A 20,160-nucleotide genomic window follows, 5' to 3' on the forward strand; every position below is an offset into this window, starting at 1 on the left:
GATTGCAAAGATATTAGGGTTAACAAATTTTTATGCTAATAAAATCTCATTTTCCTTCACTTAACATAATTTAATGGAAGCGTAAAAGAGATTGTTTTTGCAGGTTCATAGCTATTAATACCTGAAATAATACATTTTGCCCAGCTTCCTTACCTTGTAGTATTTTGTAACTTAAAATATTTTCAAAAAAATATTAAGATTATTTATAATTTGGAATACTTTGAGACCTGATCTTTATAATGGACTCAGATAGAATGCATGTGAATTATCTCTGTGATGAAGATCTGAATGTAGGCTTCTTTTTAAATCTTCCAAACTAGAAGTTCAAATATTTGACTTGAGTGCTATTGTTTCATGACCACCATCATGAATGTCAAGAGATACATAGAGCTTCTTTGGGAGATTCACTTCCAAACATTGCAGCTATCTTCAGTTGAGCATATTAAGACCACATCAAGAGACCAAATAGGATTTTATAATTGGGACCTATAGTCAATTTATTTTCTTGAGAAAACTTGAAGATGGTGAAAAGGCTTTCTCATACATTTTATATGCATAGTTTCAAAGCTATTTCATCTTCTTTTTTGTCAGCATAGAATTAGGAATATCTTCTAATGTCATTGGAAAGCACTAGTAATGAGTGCATGCTGTCACATACCTAATTTGTAGTCCCAGCATTCAGGAGGTTGAGGCAGATAGATGGGGAATTCAAGGTCAGCTTGGTTGTGCTACATTGAAAAACCATAAGCCAATGTTATTTCTTTCTCCTCTGAAAATACCTCTGAGATAAAATACAAATACCAGAGAAATAGTGCAAAATTAATACTTCCCTTCTATTCTGTAAGCGACTGAAGATCACTAATGTTATTGAAAAAAATGACATGCCAGTTGTGTAAAAGAGTCACTCATACAGAGGTTGATAGCCTCAAGATTTGGAGGATGTAAATGGGATTTTCTTATTTACAAATTGTTAAACAGGTATTTGTGTTTAGTAGAGCAGGATTGTAGTAAGTTGACCTTTGGGTTTTAGGAATAACTGTGATAGAGAATTGGATTGTTAGTAAGTAGTAAATCTAGATTCTGCTTGTGGTCTTACTAGAACAAAGGAGATCCAATGAGAGAATTCTTTTGAGGCAGTACTGCAATACTGGGATTCTTGGAGATTTTCAGAAAATATTTTTGTGCAGATCTTCAGGAAGATGTCATTATCAGTATTGCATAAGTTTCCTTAGAGTCTCACAATATGACTAATGATCTCTTGAGCATGTACAGTGATTTGTTGTCCTTAAAATATGCTTGTTCTTCACCACCTTTGACAATGAATTTAACTATTCAGTCAGCAATAGTTAATACAAAATAGTCAAGGTACAATCTCAATAGAAAATAAAATAAAATCTCACTTTTTCCTTACTCTTCTAGACTGTTAAAATCAGCATTCATAAGTATGTATTATAAATTATAAACACACTGTGGGAAGGTATGAATAGTGTCTCTTACTCCTCTCATTTTCATTTAAAGAAGAGCATAAATAATTGGCCAGGTCCTAGGAGTCCTGATTTGATAACATCAGTTCTTTTTTTTTCTTTTTTTAATGTGCTAGTGTTAGGAGTCAAACTCAAGGTCTACGAACCGTCTCTTTAGTTGTTTTGTTTTTTAATTCTTTTTTTATTTTGGGGTGTTGCAGTTATATTCATCAGGTTGTGGGTACATTACTTCTTGATCATTGATACCCATTCCCATGTTTTTCTCCCACTTTCCCTCCCCCAACCCATTTCCACTTGTCTTGTTTTTCCCTTACCTTCCCATTTTCAAATACACAAATGTATCCACAATATACGCAATAACAAAGTCGAATACGGTAACAAAGATAAACCTTAAGGGACAAGAAGAAAAAAGAAATGATTGTTTTTGTTGCTGTTTTTAGTCAGTTGTGGGGCTTGAATTCAGGGGCTGGGTGTTGTCCTTGGGCTTTTGCACTCAAGGCTAGCACTCTTTCACTTTGACCCTCAGCCCCACTCCTGTTTTCTGGTGCTTAACTGGAGATGAGTCTCGCAGCCAGTGGCTCACACCTGTAATCCTAGCTACTGAGGAGGATGACATCTGAGGATTGGTGTTCAAAGCCAGCCAGGGCACTAAAGTCTGTGAGACTCTTATCTCCAATTGACCACCAGAAATCAGGAAGTGGTCCTGAAGTGGTCTTGTGGCTCAAGGGGTAGGGTGGTAGCCTTGAGCCGAAAAGTTCAGGAACAGTGCCCAGGCCTAGAGTTCAAGTCCCATGACCGACCATGATCCTCAGATCTCAGCCTCCTGAGTACCTAGGATTTTAGTCGTGAGCCACCTATGTCTGGCTGTCCCTTAGTTTTTTTAGGGCATGCAACTATGCTACCACTTGAGCCATAGTTGTACTTCAGCTTTTGGGTGGTTAATTAAAAATAAAAATCTGATTTCAAACTGGGATCTTCAAATCTCTGTACCTGAGTAGATAGGATTATAGGTGTGAGCTACCAGAGTCTGGCTGAATAGCATCCATTCTGTGCCCTGACTGATATTCAGAGTAAAGAGAGAGTGAATGAGTTTGACAGTGACACAAAGTAAGAGTGTAATTAGCTGTGCTCTGCTTGTTAGAAACATGGGTTCTTCCATGAGATAGCATAGCAAGTTTTAGCTTTATAAGTTAAGGAAAGAAGTTTTTATTAGTAATACTTGAAATCTTCGGGGATTTAACAAATTTTATTGGAATGTGGGTTTTTTTGTTTTGTTTTTTTTTTTGCCAGTCCTGGGCTTGAGCTCAAGGGGCCTGAGCACTGTCCTTGGACTTTCTCAAGGCTATAACTCTACCACTTGAGCCTCAGCACCACTTCAGCTTTTTTCTATGTACGTGGTACTGAGGGATTGAACCCCAGTCTCCATGCATGCTAGGCAAGCACTCTACCACTAGACCAAAATCTCGGCCCCTGGAGTGTTTTCTAAATAAGTTTTCCATTGTGATTTTACTTATAGTGTGCTTTCTTGATCTTATACTCTTGACTACTCCATCTATTCTACAATTTGTGACTAATGCACACTAATAATATTCTGTTCACAAATTGACCCAAAAAGTTTATATTCTTTTCAAATAGTTGTATAGCTGGTTACACTTCTTTTGACTGGCTGTTACAAATGTACTGTAAATACACTTACTATCGAGAAATAAGATTTGAATCAAATATAGATAAGAATGGAAATTGTCAAATGAGCAAGTATTTTTACTGTCATCCTCTTAATTCATTTTGTATAACTTCTCAGCGTGATACATACCACAGTACTTGCAAGACAAAGTATACCCTCTTAATACAGTATAATAAGCTTTCTCTATCTTATAAACTCAACCTTACAAAATCAGGTCACAAAATCAAGTGTTTTTCTTTTGAATTTGACACAGTTCACTATGTGTGTGTGTATGTATGTACGTATCTATGTATGTATGTATGTGTTTTTATAGTTTACAATAATTGAGATGTGCTTACAGTATTTGAGGGATATGTTTTGAAACCAAACATGAATTATTCATTTCTTAGGTAAAGTAATAGGAAAAAATGGAAAACTGATTCAGGAAATTGTGGACAAGTCAGGAGTTGTAAGGGTGAGGATTGAGGCTGAAAATGAGAAAAATGTCCCTCAAGAAGAGGTATGTCATGATGCATATGTTTCTGGTTCATCTAATAAAGTTTTCTAATGTTTGATTTGAAAGTTTTCTATTGTTTGATTTGACATATTAACTTAGAAACATAGAAATTCACAGGAGATTAATGGAAAACCTCTTCATTCTATAGTGCTGGGAATAAAACGCAGAGCTTTGTGCATTTGTGTTAGGCACAACTTAATATTATTTGTGGTTTAATAGTAGATAGTGGACTATATTTATTCTGACGTTGTGGTTTTGGATTATCAACTTTAACCTGCTATGTATTTTGATCTTAATGGATAGTGGTAAGTTTGCTAATATTAGTGACAATTTAATGAAATAACATGTGAAAAGCACTTTCCAAATGTTAATGTTGCTGACAAAAACAAAATTAGAACACAAGTTAAGCTTTCTAGTTTTTTACTGTTCGTATTTTTACTTTTGAGAATTACGGTATGTGTATATTCTCTACACTTTAAATTTTTTTCCGACAAGTATATTTTACTTTCCCCCATGTTCTCATCTTAAAAATTTTATCATTTATACTTTTATCTTCCTATTATGTTTTATGCTAGCAGCACTTGCAGTACTTGTGTGGTATGACACAGGGAAAATGAGGTCATAGCCTTGTGGGCAATACTAGTCTTCTTAAGATACTGTCCCTCCAAAATGTCATTTTTGTATATTGTTTAGTCTTTTGTGGAAGGTGTTTTTTTATCTGAAATTTAATCTTTTTGTTTTTATTACATAATTTTTGAATTCAGTAGTTTTATATGCAAGATTGTATGAAATGATCATTGAGGAAGAGGTGGGTCTTGTAATATGTTTACTGCTTTCGGTAACAGAGCTGCAGCCCAAAATTGGTCCTTTTGAAAACTTCTGTTTTGTGTGTTTTTTTTAATCCAGGAAATAATGCCACCAAATTCCCTACCTTCCAATAATTCAAGGATTGGATCCAATTCATCTGAAGAAAAAAAGCATTTAGATATAAAGGAAAACAGTGCCCATTTTTCTCAGCCTAACAGCACAAAAGTACAGAGGGTAAGCACTATTTGTCACTTTGAATTACACTAAAATTTCTTCAACTCAGATGTAACAGTTGGTATTTTGAGTCTATTTCTGGTTAGACTGGTAGGCTACTCATTTTCTATTATTAACAGATCTGATTAGTAGCTTATAAGATACTAGAGGCCCAAAGTGATGCATACTTTCCAATTTGTTCACAGTGACAAATCTTTTGCTATTAGAATATGGGTTCCCTGTTCCTGCTGAGGGTAGACTTTTTTCTTTTGCTGTATTTTCTTTAATTTTTTTAGGGTACAATAGCTCAAAATATACTTTCTTCTAGATACATCAGTTACTCAACATCCCATTATTTTTTATTATTAATATACACTACTAATAAAAGAACATTTTTAGAATCTAGTTTCCACCATTTAAACTAACCTAACAATTTAGAAATGAATTTAGAAGCCCTTCAATGAAAGTCCTGGGTTCAGGCTTCTGTGTATCATTTGTTACAGTTAATGACGTCACTTGCATTCCTTATACTGCTTTAGGTGTTAGTGGTTTCATCAATTATAGCAGGGGAATCCCAGAAACCTGAACTCAAGGCTTGGCAGGTAGGAAAATATTCCTTGAAAAATACATTTAAATTTATTTTTCAATGTTTATTCCTTTGCTAAGAAAGAGTGCAAATGAGCATCAAAGTTGTAGACTGTTGGAGGAGTGTTTGTGGCTATTTGGATCCCTTGCCTTGGGATAAATCTCAAGTGCCTTCAAACCACTTACAAGTACTTTCTTCATGTGTTCAGTATCATGTCTTACCAGTCTCTCCCCTTATACTCTAGAGAAACTTGAGCTACACTAAAGTACTTGGAATTCTATGAACATTATCATATTCTGATGCTTCTAGACATATGCACTAAAAATCTCACTGTGAGTTTACCTAGAGCACTGTCTCCCTCATTTGCCACCCCATTTTGACCTTACTCCTTGTAAAACTTTGTGTATTTGCCATAGTTTTCCTCCCTTCTCTCTCACTACTATGCACACCCTCAGTATAACACTTTTAGAAGGTCCACTCCCTGATCTATGAAAACTGTATGAGAAAGATGTTATGACTCAGGAGATTAAAACTAAAAATGTTGTTTTACAGAGAACTATAACTGCAAATAGATTGGGTAATCTTCTGCTGGGAAGCTCTGTTCTTATCCTAGAATAAGGAATCACTTTTTTCTAGTATAGGAATTGAAGGCAACATTCTATTTTCTCCTTTCTTAATTGGAATTGATTCAGATCTTCTGACAAGATGCTTAAATTAGACTGTCCCTTAGTTAGTCCACCAGTTTAGAGAAAATGTCTTTAAATGATTTTCTGCATAGTCAGTTTATCTGAATCTGTAGCATAGGCTTTGAAGACTTAGTTTGGTGATTATTTGGAGAAATGTAGCATACTATCACATTATGTTTTGTGAAATAATATGGGCTAATAGGTTTGTAGCAAAGTTAGTTGGGGAAGAAACACAATAGCCAAAATAGTATTTTCATGCAAGATTTTATTTATAGGCTTCATTATTGTGATACTTTTATGTATTGGTGCAAAATTATCCATAAGAAATCTATGGGTTTTCAGTGACACCTGATTCTTCAGATTGTCATTAGTAATAGTAGGCAATGTCTCACCTACTGGATGAAGGTCAGTGTTTCAGTAGTACATTCTAAATGTCCAGTTTCATTCTCCATCTGCATCTATGTTCATGTATAGGAAAAAAACCAAAGCTTATGCAAGTCCATTAAATGTAAGCAAACAAGAGCAGCCCAGTGGTAACCATACCTACCAAATGAATGAGAGAGGTGCTTTGCTAAAGGTACAGTTTCTTGGCTCCTCACAGTTTTTAACCTTGCCTAATGTTTGTAATGTATCCATATCAAAGCTACCATAATGAGCCAGGCACCATGCCTTATACCTGTAATCCTAGCTACTCAGGAGGCTGAGATCTAAGGATCAAGGTTCAAAGCCAGCCTGGCACAAAAGGACCTGAGATTCTTATCTCCAGTTAATCTCTAGAAAATGGGAAATGGTGCTTGGCTCAAGGGTAAGATGTTAAGCCATGAACTGACCAGCTCAGGGCCAGCACCCAAGCCCAGAGTTCCAGCCCCAGGACCAACAAAAAAAAAAACTACCACAATAACTTGGATTAGTTGGTAATTATCAGTAAGCATGCATATTTCTCCAAATAGTAGACTGTTTTCAAATTTGACTGTCATAATGACCTGCTATTTGCCCAACTATGGTGGGCTTCTCTAGTGCTTGTGTTAAGTAATATCTTTTCTCTCATACTGATGGCTATAAGTGTGCAGATTTCTACATTATGTCATTTGAAAGTATTCTTTAATATAATAAAGTGGTATGCATAGAAGATAAAACTTTTAGAGAATAATGAATGTGTTTTTACACTGTATATAGTCTTGTTAAACTTTATGCTCATGGAAATACCTAGCTCTTTCTCATACAAATTAACTCCTATATTTTTATTCATCCCAATTCTTTTTGTTAGCATTTTATTTGTATCGTATTAACTTTCCTATCCCCTGTATATAATTTTGGGTTACTTTTCTAAATATTCTGATTTAGGTAAAACTTGAAATAAATGGATTGGGTTATTTTCAAGTTTTCATTTTGTTTATACATCTCATAATAAATCTAGAATGACTTTAAGATTTTCGTGATTTTGACATTTACTTGTGTTCTTTAAAACCTTGGTGGTTTATGCCTATAATCCTAGCTACTCAGGTGCCTGAAATCTGAGAATTGTGGTACAAAGCTGGAAAGTTCATTAGACTCTTATTTCCAATTGACCACTCAAAAAGCCAGTGGTTCAAGTGGCAGAATACCAGCAGGTAAAACCAAGGAACAGTGCACAGGCCCCTAGTTCAAATCCAGAATTGGCACCAAGAATGTTTGTGTTATATTGACTTCTCCTTATTCACATTGAAATATACCAAACACTTGTTTTGTTTTTTTTTCAACAAACATTTGTTATACCTATTGTTACCAGACTCTGTGCTAGGAATTTAATCATTGTTTTGTCAAATTAATTCTCACAAATATTTTTGAGCTCATTGTTGAAATTTCTTTTTCAGGGCATGGTACCATTTGTTTTTGTGGGAACAAAAGACAGCATCGCTAATGCCACTGTCCTTTTGGATTATCATCTGAACTACTTAAAGGTAAGAACAAGAAGACCAGTTCTTTTGCAATAAATATAAAAACTTAATTTTCATTCATTACTATTCATTCTAGTCCACACATAACAATGTATAACCTTGTAAATGATTATAGTAAAAATTCTTTATTCACCTAGTATACCTCCTGAAACGAAACTTTTTCATTATAAATCTGTAGACTAATAAATTCTCAGTGAATTCCTGTTTTTCCACTGACTCATCATTCATGCTTAAACTCAATCTGAATAATCCTGTATGTAGTGTCTTTGATTATTTCTAGGTGTTGTAGTTTTTTTCCTAGGGTAAAATTTTGTGTCTGTAACACTTCGTTGTCCCTTTTATATTATTTAGCAGGGCAATCTTAGCATTCCATAAAGTATTCTGATTCAGTGTTTGCCTTTTATATTTTTTTTTACTCCATGATTTAAAAAAATTGTTTCATCTTTAGTTAGTGCTTCTATGATTTTGCCTCTTCTTAACTTTATTGCAAGCTATGATGTAAGAACAAGAAGGCTGTAAGTCATGGAAAGATCACTAGATTGCAATAATAAACGGCAAGTCACTTTATATAGAGTCTATTTGAAATTTCTTTTGGCCAAAATGTCCTACAATTTTCAGTAAAATAGAATCAATCTTTTTCATAATTTGCATTTTTTATTTGTATTTATTAAAACTGCAATGTAGTTGTTGGTGAATACCATATGCAGCAGTCTGACTTTGGTTGATTTATAGAATTAAGAGTTTTTTTTTCTTTTGCTGGTTTAAATAAAACTAAATTATTTTCATTGTATGTAAATAAGCATGAAAGGAAGAAAAAATGTAATAGTTGGGTAATTCACTTATTCTTCGTAGTGGTTAGTTAATTAAAAGTGGGAAGGTTTTATCCAGCAAGGCTAGCATGGATAGGATATCTGATTTTCTTATATATTTTTATTTGATAGTGTGTTTCATGTGGAATATGTTGCATGCATATTTCTTCATACTCTTAGCTTAAGTAATTATGGAGACCTCAGCAGTTAAGTTTATATTTTGTGTCATCTCTTGTTCTCTTGACTAATGTTACTTCTTAGATCTTTTGCTTTATTCTTCGCTGTTGAATATTTTATTTGGTTATCAGCAGCTGTTTTATTGGCATTCTTTCTGTCACTAGATCTTCCCTTGCATCTCTAACTAAAAGGTGGTTCTAGAATAACCTTAGCATTCCGATCTGTTTTGTTCCCAGCCAGTATAATATAGATCCTGGTTCCGAGCACAGATGAAACTCACTTTGGAATTTTTAACCTATTGTTTTCCAGATGCTGTGATATGTTCCAAATTTTTAGAAAAAGATTTCCAGGAGTTTCTCTAGTGACTTTTCATTTAGACTGTCTCTCTGCTGACTAAGACATCCACTAACTGTAGTTACAGATCTGATTCTCTGTATTTAGAAAATGAGGTGTTTATGGGTAAATGGGAGAGATGGGTTAAAAAGAAGTTTCATCTGGATTTTGCAGAACCTAACTTATTGAAAGCACTCTGTATAAGGGTCTGTTAGTAGACCATGGTGTATCGTTTGTTTAAGTGAACTATACAACTAGGCACTTGTTTTAGCATAATTGGAGATTTTAGGTGGTTTCCAAGGTATGATGTGAGACTTATTTTAGTTAGCTTCTAAATCGTTGTTATTATTATTTATATAATGAATGTCTACATTTTCAATTTATGGAAAATATTTTTTTCTTAATCATGTAATCACATCCAAAGATGGCATATGTTCTTTAATACAAAAGTTGGCCCAGTCTCAGTACTTTGTGAATTAAGATATTAATTGGCAGATCCATTTTTATTAAGAACATTTATAATATGTGATTTGTTTAAATATCATTTATCTGTATTTATACATTTTAGTATTGTTTGTTCAGTATCCTATCACTAAGAAGTACCTTAAGTAGTATGCCTTTAATTCTGGACAATAATAACTAGTGTCTAGTAATTTTCTTTTAAAGGAGACCATTCATTCAATGTCCTGATAATTCTGTGTTAACAGTACTTACTGTAAAATTTGGAGCTGAAATTGAAATATTTCCAGTCTACTTTTTTATCTGATGAAAAGGAGAAAGATATTATTAAGTAAAATGTCAAACTTTTACTGTTATCTTGTATATTTTAAATAGGAAGTAGACCAGTTGCGTTTGGAGAGATTACAAATTGATGAGCAGTTGCGACAGATTGGAGCTAGTTCTAGACCACCACCAAATCGTACAGATAAGGAAAAAAGCTATGTGACTGATGATGGTCAAGGACTGGGTCGAGGTAGTAGACCTTACAGAAATAGGGGGCACGGCAGACGCGGTCCTGGATATACTTCAGGTACAAACTAAGCATTTTACTCAGTAACTTTTATATGTTCCTAGATTTAATAGCTGCTAATACCTGATGCTCATTAAAACTCCCTTATAACAACAATTTCCCACTACATGGTTTCCAATTGACAATGGGTCACATTGTTATTCAAGAAGCATACAGAGTAGCATAAGCCCTTGTGTGTTGATAACCTAGGACCTCTCCTGATTTTATTACTATATAGCCAAAACTTTTCATCGGTGTATTGTGGCTCATTTTTTGTCAGACATGTGCTGGTCATACTTGCTGGATGGACTGTGTTAATCAGGGGGCTGAATCCTGTGGCTCATGAGATAATTAGAGGCATGGCCAGAGTCAGCTGTAGGCACAGTCTAGAAGTAGGCAAAGTTTTTCTTTGCCTTCTCAGCTCTTCTGTCTGAGCTTCTTTTCTCGCAGTACCTTTCTGAGAACCCAGTCCCAACCACCAGAGCCTACTGTCTTTTTTGCTCAACTGTGTTTCTACTATGTAACTTGCTAATGATGGTATAAGGTATAATCCATCTCACAAATATTTGCATTTCAAAAAGGAACTCTTTAAGATGGAAAAGCCTTCAAGATCCACAGGAATGAAGCTATAATGGTGAAGCTATAATTGGTCATTAGCTCCAACAGAGGAAGAGAGAGAGGTAGTAGAGTTGAAATACTGGAGTGGGGAAAGACACACGATCCAAAGGCCAACCTTGAACCTAACCCCTAACCCCTCTCCCAAAACACCTGTTCTTTTACCAAGGAAGTTCTGCCTTACTATGAAATTCTTTTCCTCCACTCCCATCTCCAGTGCCTTTCATCAATTCAGGCACAGTGAGCTTTATAGCAATGTTTTATTAAATCATGAATTATTCCAGTGGGAGTGGGAGGGAAGTTTGTGAACCATGCATCAGTCAAGTATATTCCCCTACACTGGGGCTAATTTGACAGAGACCATTCCCTCCAGCAGATGCCATGGTAGCCTTTTTGCTACCCTTTCACACGTGAACAAAATGAGTACATTTCCTTTGAACCCCAGTGCAATCTTGTCAAAAAGCTCTCTTTATTGAAGTTTTGTTTATCAAACATTTGCCTTTAATTCTTGTGAACAACTTTTTCTCCAGAGAGCACAGATGTTTTAAAGAATATAGCTGTTTAAAGATATGGCACATTCAGGTTTGAATTTAGGTAGTTGATAAAATACCCTTTAAAAAACTTCATAACCAAAACAATCTCATATTACAAAACCCTTCTTCACTTTGAACTTGAAATTACTTGTCTTACAAAATAGTCTCTGATGGGCTTCAAAATGGGAAGAGTATTGGATTACCCCTGAAACTTCGTCTCTGGAAGCTTCTGTTTACTTTTTTTTTTAAAGTCAGACAATGGTATATAACTTTTAACTCTCGATAGGAACTAATTCTGAAGCATCAAATGCTTCTGAAACAGAATCTGACCACAGAGACGAACTCAGTGATTGGTCATTAGCTCCAACAGAGGAAGAGAGGGAGAGCTTCCTGCGCAGAGGAGATGGACGGAGGCGTGGAGGGGGAGGAAGAGGACAAGGAGGAAGAGGACGAGGAGGAGGCTTCAAAGGTATAGTCATTTTCGTTATTGTGAAATAGAGGTGATTTTTAGCAGATATGTGAAGTCCCATGAAAAAAAATACCTGACAACAGAATTACATATTAACATCCCATCGCACCTGTTTTGTACTGATTGGCCCAACCTTTAATATGTAATATCAGTCTTGGCTTTTTGTGGCTTATGTAGAATATATAAATAAAGATCAGTGACTAACTGGGTGCTGGTGGCTCATGCTTGTAAATCCTAGCTACTCAGGAAACTGAGATCATGGTTCAAAGCCAGCCTAGGCATGAAACTCTGTGAGACTCTTTTATCTCCAGTTAATCACCAGAAAACTGGAAGTGGTTCTGTGATTCAAGTGTTAGAGTGCTAGCCTTGAGCTGAAGAGCTCAGAGACAGCATCCAGAGTTCAGCCCCACAACTGCCCCCCCCCAAAAAATGACTAGTTCAGCATATTTGGAGATTCTAATCGGTATTTGATTATTAGCTCACTCTAATGTAATATTGGAATCAGTAGGCTGCTGATTACATTTAGTTTCTATGTTTGCTCATGCTAGTAGATGTAAGAATAAAGAATTTCTATTAGGCCTACTAGATTCTAATCGTTACACATTTTAAAAATACATAGGAAACGACGATCACTCCCGAACTGATAATCGTCAGCGTAATCCAAGAGAGGCTAAAGGAAGAACAGCTGATGGATCCCTTCAGGTAAAACTAAATATGTTTTCCTATATCCATATTGCTTTAACACAAGTTGAAATTTATAAGATTATCTTTATTTTTAAGCATGTTTGTAAATTTGACATAGATGAAATATTTTTCCTTCAGCATCACAGTTGTGGGTCATATTGGCCCTTTGTGGTAATATATGATACGTGGATTTCTCTACAGAATATTTATTTATAAAGATTTCAGTAGCCATACTACAGTTAAAAGACCACATTTTGAGATTCACAACTAACTTCCCCAAGGAAAGAAATATATTAAGAGATATGAGTAAGTCCTATATAAGTCCTTTCTATTTTGAATTGTAGTGATAGGAGAAAGTAGGGCAGAGTAGGTATGCCTCTCACTTATGACTAGTATCCAAGAGCTTGTGATGTTCAGTTGCTTCTCCTTATCTAGTCAGTCACTTGTTTATTACAGACAGAGCCTACTCTGAGGATCCCATCTCAAATTGCTTTTGCCAGTGCTAAACTCATTGTTAAGTAATTTAAAATTACTCTGTGAGCACATCCAGGCAACTTTACTGAGTGCTTCGTGTCTATTTTATCTCACCTAATCTTACAGGAGCCTACTTAAATAATTTAATTGTCCATGTTATAGGTAAATAGACTGAAGCTCTAGTCATTTATCCACACACTCATAGCTAGCATATGGTCGAATGATATTCAAACCCTCGTGTCTAATTCTCATCTTAACTGTACCCATGTTCTCTTATACTTCATTGGTAACTTTTAACTCTTAATTCTTTAACCAAGTAGCTTTGTGAATGGGGCTTGGTTTGGAACTATCTCTGATGGTTATGAAAGAGAATTTCCAAGACAAAAGATATTTTATAGAATGTTCTTCAAATTCATGGTAACTCTCAGTACTAACTTTGGCAGTGTCTTAAGGGTTGAAAAGGACATAGACATAAATGAGAATATTGGCAAAGTATATCACTTACAAAATAAACTATTTCTGTACCAGTTTTAATAAGCTTAGTGACATAATATCATGAATTTGTCAGAAACACTACATAGTTTTTACAATGATACTTGAGTTAGACTAGTGAGTAAAAATTCTATTTTTCTTGAAAATATGAAAATACAAATTAACATACTGATTCCTTGACAGCAAGATTTTGAAATGCCTATCTAGACCCAGCACTAGTATACTTTAAAAGGACAGTCAGCCATTTGAGGATGTTTTCAGCATTTGTACCTGAAGCACATCCATATTTTAAATTATTACACAATGTTCAATATATTCCTCTTTCAGAATTCTGTTAATAATGTTGAACATAGGAACTTAAAATATATTAAGTAACATTTAGAATATTCTTTGTTTAAATACAATAAACTTCAGGGTTTCTTAGGGTTCCAGCTCATCTACAAATTATTGTCTGCCAATTTTCCCATGCCTTTTTTCTTTAAGCTTTAAGTTATGGGATAATCTTGAATGTCTTATTGAAGTGCAGGATGCTAGAAATCAAAGTTCATTTTTCTATTCAGATCTACAATGGTAGATCTCAGAAAGACAGTTATGCATATGATAAGTATAAAAGTATAAAATGAAGAGTAATGGATGAGTTGAGGTCTCATCCTAATAAAGCCAAAATATTTTGAGTGTCTCCTCCTGTGAGTAACTAGAGATAGTTTAAAAAAATAAACCGTTATTTTCTAAAGTATAATGTTAGCATGACATGTAGTATTACATGTGTACATATGTATTTATACACATATGTGTATTACATCTATGTAAATAGCTACATGTGTGTATATATGCACTAAGCCCATAGTAACCTATGATGATTAATTCATATTTTCACTTTCCTTATGCTTAGAAGACACTGTAGGAGTGCCAGTTTTTCCCTTTCAGTAGTAAGATGACCATGTGTTTCAGTTTTAAAAGTGTTAAATCTGTAAACCAAATAAAGAGCCTGTATTACTTCAATTTGATACATTTCTCCCCTCCCTCCCTCCTTCTGTTTCTCCCCCCACCTTTCCCCCTCCAATTCTGTCTACCCTCCCTTTCTCCCTCCCCCCTCTCTTGTCTTCCCTCCCTCTCCCCTCCCCCTCCCTCTCTCTCTTTCTCTGTCCTGGGGCCTGAACTCAGGGCCTAGGCACTGTCCTTGAGGTTTCTCAAGGCTAACGCTCTACCACTTGAGCCACAGCACCACTTCAGGCTTTTTCCTGTGTGTGGTAACAAGGAATTAGACCCAGGGCATGCTAGGCAAGCACTCTACCACTAGGCAACACTCCTGCCCAGGCCTATATTTCTTGTCAGGCCATTTACCATTTATGAGTAGGATGTGGTATAATTAGAGTTGAACGCAATAATGAGTATCTATATTACAACATTTACAGAATGCCTCCAGTGAAGGTAATCGGCTGCGCCCGGGTAAAGACCGAAGCCAGAAGAAGGAAAAGCCAGACAGTGTGGATGGTCAGCAACCACTCGTGAATGGAGTACCCTAAACTGCATAATTCCGAAGTTGTATTTCCTATACCATTTCCGTAATTCTTATTCCATATTAGAAAACTTTGTTAGGCCAAAGACAAATAGTAGGCAAGATGGCACAGGGCATGAAATGAACACAAATTCTGCTAAGAATTTATTTTTTGATATTGGCCATAAGCAACAATCTTTCAAATTTGCACAAAATGATCTTCAAATAAAAACATTGCTTTTAAGTATACTTAGTACTTCAGGGCAGGATTTTAATTACACTTTTAAAAGTACTGAGCAGTAATGTCCTTTATTCATTTGGACCATTTTTCCTGCATTGAGTAATAACTCACCAGTACGTTTCAGTTTTTCTCAAAAAACAGCATTTATAGGAATCATACTAGACTTCTGTTTTCAATCTCACATAGAAGTCTCCATGAAATGCGTGTCATTTCATGTCCCGTGTCGGTTCATGTTTTGGTCCACTTTCCATTATTTTAGTGGACCCTGAAATGTGTGTGATGTGACATTTGTCATTTTCATTAGCAAAAAAAAAGTTGTATGATCTGTGCCTTTTTTATATCTTGGCAGGTAGGAATATTATATTTGGATGCAGAGTTCAGGGAACATAAGTTGGAAACACTAAATGTTAAAGATGTAGCAAACCCTGTCGAACATTAGGACTTTATAGAATGCATGCTCTCCATATTTTTTTCCTTACGTAAACATCAGGTTAGGCAGTAAAGAATAGGACTTGTTTTTCTGTTTATGTTTTGTTGCACTGAAGTTTGACAAATAGTGTTATTGAAAGGGATGTGTAATTTTTCTGTATAGACAGGAGAAGAAATAATTTTTCATTTGAGAGGAGCTAACATATCTTCAGCTAGGAACGAATTTTCCTGGTTGAAAGTTAGTGGGATATGCCTGCTCTTTGGCCTGATGACCAATTTTAACTTAGAACCATTTTTTATTTTGTCCTCCTCAAATTTTGTGAAGAGTTTCATAGTTTAAGATCAATCTTTTTTTGGGGGAGATAGGAAAGTTGTTTTCATCTATACATTATAACCCTGTGAAGTACAGGTACTTTGTCTAAGAAACATTGGAAGCAGGTTAAATGTTTTGTTAACTTTTAAATATAAAGTCTAATGTATACGCAGAATTGAAAAGCATACTAGGCTCAATTAACAGTAATACTCTTTTTCCATTTTTTAGTTTTGATGTGATTTTGGTTTTGGTTTTGAGCTTTTTTTAATGAAAAAAAATTTACTGAGGAAAAATATGTGAAAGACCTTCACTCCTAAGATGTTATATTTTTCATAAAAATAACTCCAAGTAGGGGTACCACTGAATCTGTACAGAGCCGTACAAACTGAAGTTCTGTATTTGTGAGTTTGTTTCTTTCATTTTCATTTTGCAGTTACTTTTCCTTGCATACAAATAAGCATATAAAAAGGCAACAAACTGCACATGATTTCACAGATATTAAAAAGTCATTTAAAAAGTATTGCCAAACATTAATGTTGATTTCTAGTTATTTATTCTGGGAATGTATAGTATTTGAAAACAGAAATTGGTACCTTGCACACAGCATCGTCTGTAAGCTGTTCGGTTTTTAAATACTGTAGATAATTAACCAAGGTAGAATGACCTTGTAATGTAACTGCTCTTGGGCAATATTCTCTGTACATACTAGCGACAACAGATTGGATTTTATGTTGACATTTGTTTGGTTATAGTGCAATATATTTTGTATGCAAGCAGTTTTAATAAAGTTTGATCTTCCTCTGCTAAATTGATGTTGATGCAATCTTACAATGATTGCTTTTTAAATTTTAAGATAGGAAAAGAAGAAATCTATGAGTTGTTCTGTTACAAAATGTAACTGTTACCATTGGAAATTTCACATGTAGGAAGTTAGCCGTTATCTACCAACATTATCTACCAACTTTGAAAACTTAATTTTGTTTAATAATAAAGCGAAAAAACCAACAATGTGGTACAGAAATACAATGTACCGTTACAATATGCACTAAGTCTCTTTTTTACAAAGGCTGGATTCAGCAAGGCGCTAACTTGCTTAAATGTGAACTACTAACTTCTAAAACTGTAATTTGATTCACATGTTTTCAAATGGAGTTGGAGTTGATTCATATTACAATATTTGTGTGCAAATGTGTATGTTTTTCAGTTCAAAGTCATGATGTTTTTAAAATCTTATTAAAGTTTCAAAAATCTGAAGATTGTTTATCTAGATGTAAATTTTTATTAAAAAGTTGCACTTATGAAAACACGAAAACTTAGTCTGACACGTTTACTCCCGGTTTTGAATTTCTGAAATAACAACAAAGATGATTATATGTGGGGAGATATTTGTCATGCAAACCAAGTGTGATTACAGATGACCTTTATGTTGCCCTTAAAAGACAAATGATCATATTTGAAAATTCTCTGTTCTTACAAATTTTCAGTACATATGATACCACTAAAACATATTTAACAGTATTATTACTGGACACAGTTGTACATACCAATCCCAAGTGCTTGGGAAGGGAGTCAGGAATATCACAAGTTCCTGAAGTTTAAGGAATCTTTGAAGTTGTAATGTCTACCTCTCAGTAATAGAATTAGAGTATAGGAATTAGCTGTTGTGGTCCTTTCAGGAAAGTCAAACACAGCCTACAACGCTAAAAAGAGCACATAAAGATTGAAACAACTTTTCATAGTTCATTGTTAGAATCTGGAATAATTCAAGCACATCTCCTATATTAAGATGCTTTTATAAAATGATTTTTAGTTTTTTTGTCATTCAGAAAAATACCTTGTATTTTCAGATGTTTTCACTGTTCACTATAGCACTTTGTTGGTTTTCTGCTGTTTGTTTTGCCTAGTTGAACACAGTTGAACAATAGCTAGTTTCATAGTTTTCACCAGTGCACAGGAATAGCGTATTGGTGGCAGTCAGCTTGACACTCAACTTGGCTCATTTAAAGACATTTCTCTCATCTGTTCATCTTAGAATTCCTAGTGTAGTGTCTTTTCAACTCAGTATACTGGTGTGATACCTACTGAACCTGTTAAATAATCATAAATGGCCATGTTTCCCTTAGGAAATTTGGATATATCTGATAAGCATTGTTATTTTTGACCACTAATTCTTAAAAAGCCATTACCAGATGCTTGTCATGATTGCTCAGAAGGTCCCAGGATTTAAACTGAGTGTCTCTTTACTCAGTATGTTTTCCTGGAACTTTCTTAAAGGATATTTGAGAGGCTTTTTATCTCAGAACTTTCCAAAATATGCTTTTTATTAAGGAGTTTTAGGTTTATGAGAAGACTGAAAAGAAGACTTCAAAAGTCTCACATTGCCTGTTATTAAATACTAAGCCTCAAAATTGAATGTGCAATGATCTCCAGCTTCCTGATTTCCTATATCCAATTTTAGTTTGCTGTTTACTGCCATGACAAATACTTAAGATGAGTAAATATTGGAATATTTTAGGTCACAATTTGAAAAGTTTCAGGCTGTCATGGTAAAGAATGTGCCTGAGCAAAGCAGGTTATATCATGGCAGCCAGGAAGTAGAGAATGCGTAAACTAGTGAAACTACTTTTTTCCCCCTTTCCATCAGACCACCCCTACCCTAAGTCATGCTGCTGCTTACTTTTGGGATGGGTCCTTTCTCCCCTAGACCTCTAATAATGATAAACCCACAGGTCTTCAATGATTTTCTAGGTGCTTCTCATGTTTACTCTCATGAGTAACCATAGTCAACTCTTCATCCTTTACACCCAAACCATTTTTTAAACCATAACATTTCATCCATGGCTCATGACAAGTTTATCTTAAACAGTCCCCACAATATTTACCGTTCTAACCTCATTTAAACACCCAAGTTGAAAGTTTGATACTGTAAACTCAAAAGCAAGTTACATATCTCCAACATAAATACTGAGTAAATGTGCTCGTTCCAAAAGGGAGAAAGAGGAGGTTAGCAAATACGACTGAAACCCAGGCAAACTTTAACCTTGTAGTTTCATGTTGTGCATCCTGAGCGGTTAGGCTGGGCCAAGGAGAAATTGCTAACCTAACCTCACTATCTGAAGTACTCCCCGAAGCCAAGCAACAGGGTCAAGGTCCAGTGTGAAGACTATGTGATTATGCTGGGCCGAAGTTGCAGCCCAAGTGGGTCTAGAAGAGACCTTAGTATTAGGTCACCATAACAAAGAATCATGCTTGGATGGAAAGGATATCATGGACTAACACTTGAAGTATGTCAGTGGTTCATAGGAAGGCAAACATGTACCTGCCCTGGTTGTAGGAGAGTTCTGCCCTAAAGCTTTTACAAGTGTCCCATCTGCAAGGTTATTCAGGGCACCATTAACCTACGTACACAGACATGGGAGAGAAGCCATACAAATAGAACATTTTGAAAAGTCTACCGAATAGGATGAGCTCAAAGTACATGTGAGGAAGCACAGACAAGAGACTTTAATGTCAGCAGTGTGGTGCATATTTCACCCACAACTGATCTGAAGAACCATGTGAGCATGCACATGAATCTGTGCTGGTTCTGTCCATCCATGCAGCAATATCCATATAAATAAAACTTTTCTAGTACTATGAGAGGTGAGGAATGAGTTCAATAGACCGAGTCACTTAAACTGCACAATCGCCTCCATCTTTTCCTTGTAATAGGTCAGTAAATATGTTAGGGAAGATTTGGTTAAAAATTAAAGGGCATATTCCAAGGGGCAGTTAAGACCTCAGGAAGCAGTAAGGTAAGTACACACAGGCACTTATCTTGTGACAGGATCACTGTGGAATGTCACAAATAGTGTGAGTAGACTCAAGACAAATACCCAAATCTGTTTTCTGCTGGCATGAGGTTTTCTCCATACTCATCATTCAGTCATGCTTGTTGCATCATGTTATAGCTTCCACGCGGCTCTAGGGGTATGTGGACAGCTGCTACAAGACCTTTCTGCAATGCAACTGCGTCCACAAAGACCTCAACAAGAGCCATTATGATAGTCTTTCATGGTCAAACAGCAAAAATCTATGCAGTGCTGGACCTTATGGCCAATGCACCGTCCTGCCTCACCCCGGGGACATCAAATGAAAATCCCAGGAGAAGCACTTTTGAAGTCGTTTCCAGAACAATACCAGTTTGGATGG

The 20,160-nt window shown here is 35.4% G+C and overlaps 1 protein-coding gene across 4 annotated transcripts in view; it reads left to right on the forward strand.

Moving 5' to 3' along the window:
- The window catches only part of Fmr1 (fragile X messenger ribonucleoprotein 1), a 42,489-nt gene extending 26,000 nt beyond the window's left edge, over nt 1-16,489 (forward strand). The window contains exons 10-16 of one of the 4 annotated variants that reach the window (XM_090326648.1): nt 3,558-3,667; nt 4,571-4,705; nt 7,810-7,896; nt 10,047-10,242; nt 11,656-11,838; nt 12,458-12,540; nt 14,904-16,489. In XM_090326648.1, coding sequence (XP_090182774.1) covers nt 3,558-3,667; nt 4,571-4,705; nt 7,810-7,896; nt 10,047-10,242; nt 11,656-11,838; nt 12,458-12,540; nt 14,904-15,014 — 905 coding nt within the window. In that variant the 3' untranslated portion in view covers nt 15,015-16,489. The other 3 variants (XM_090326645.1, XM_090326646.1, XM_090326647.1) reach the window with 3 other exon arrangements.
- Nucleotides 16,490-20,160: the final 3,671 nt, after the last annotated feature.

The sequence above is a fragment of the Megascapheus bottae genome, chromosome X, assembly GCF_031878675.1.
Source record: "Megascapheus bottae isolate mThoBot1 chromosome X, mThoBot2.hap1, whole genome shotgun sequence".
Taxonomy (NCBI): Eukaryota; Metazoa; Chordata; class Mammalia; order Rodentia; family Geomyidae; genus Megascapheus; species Megascapheus bottae.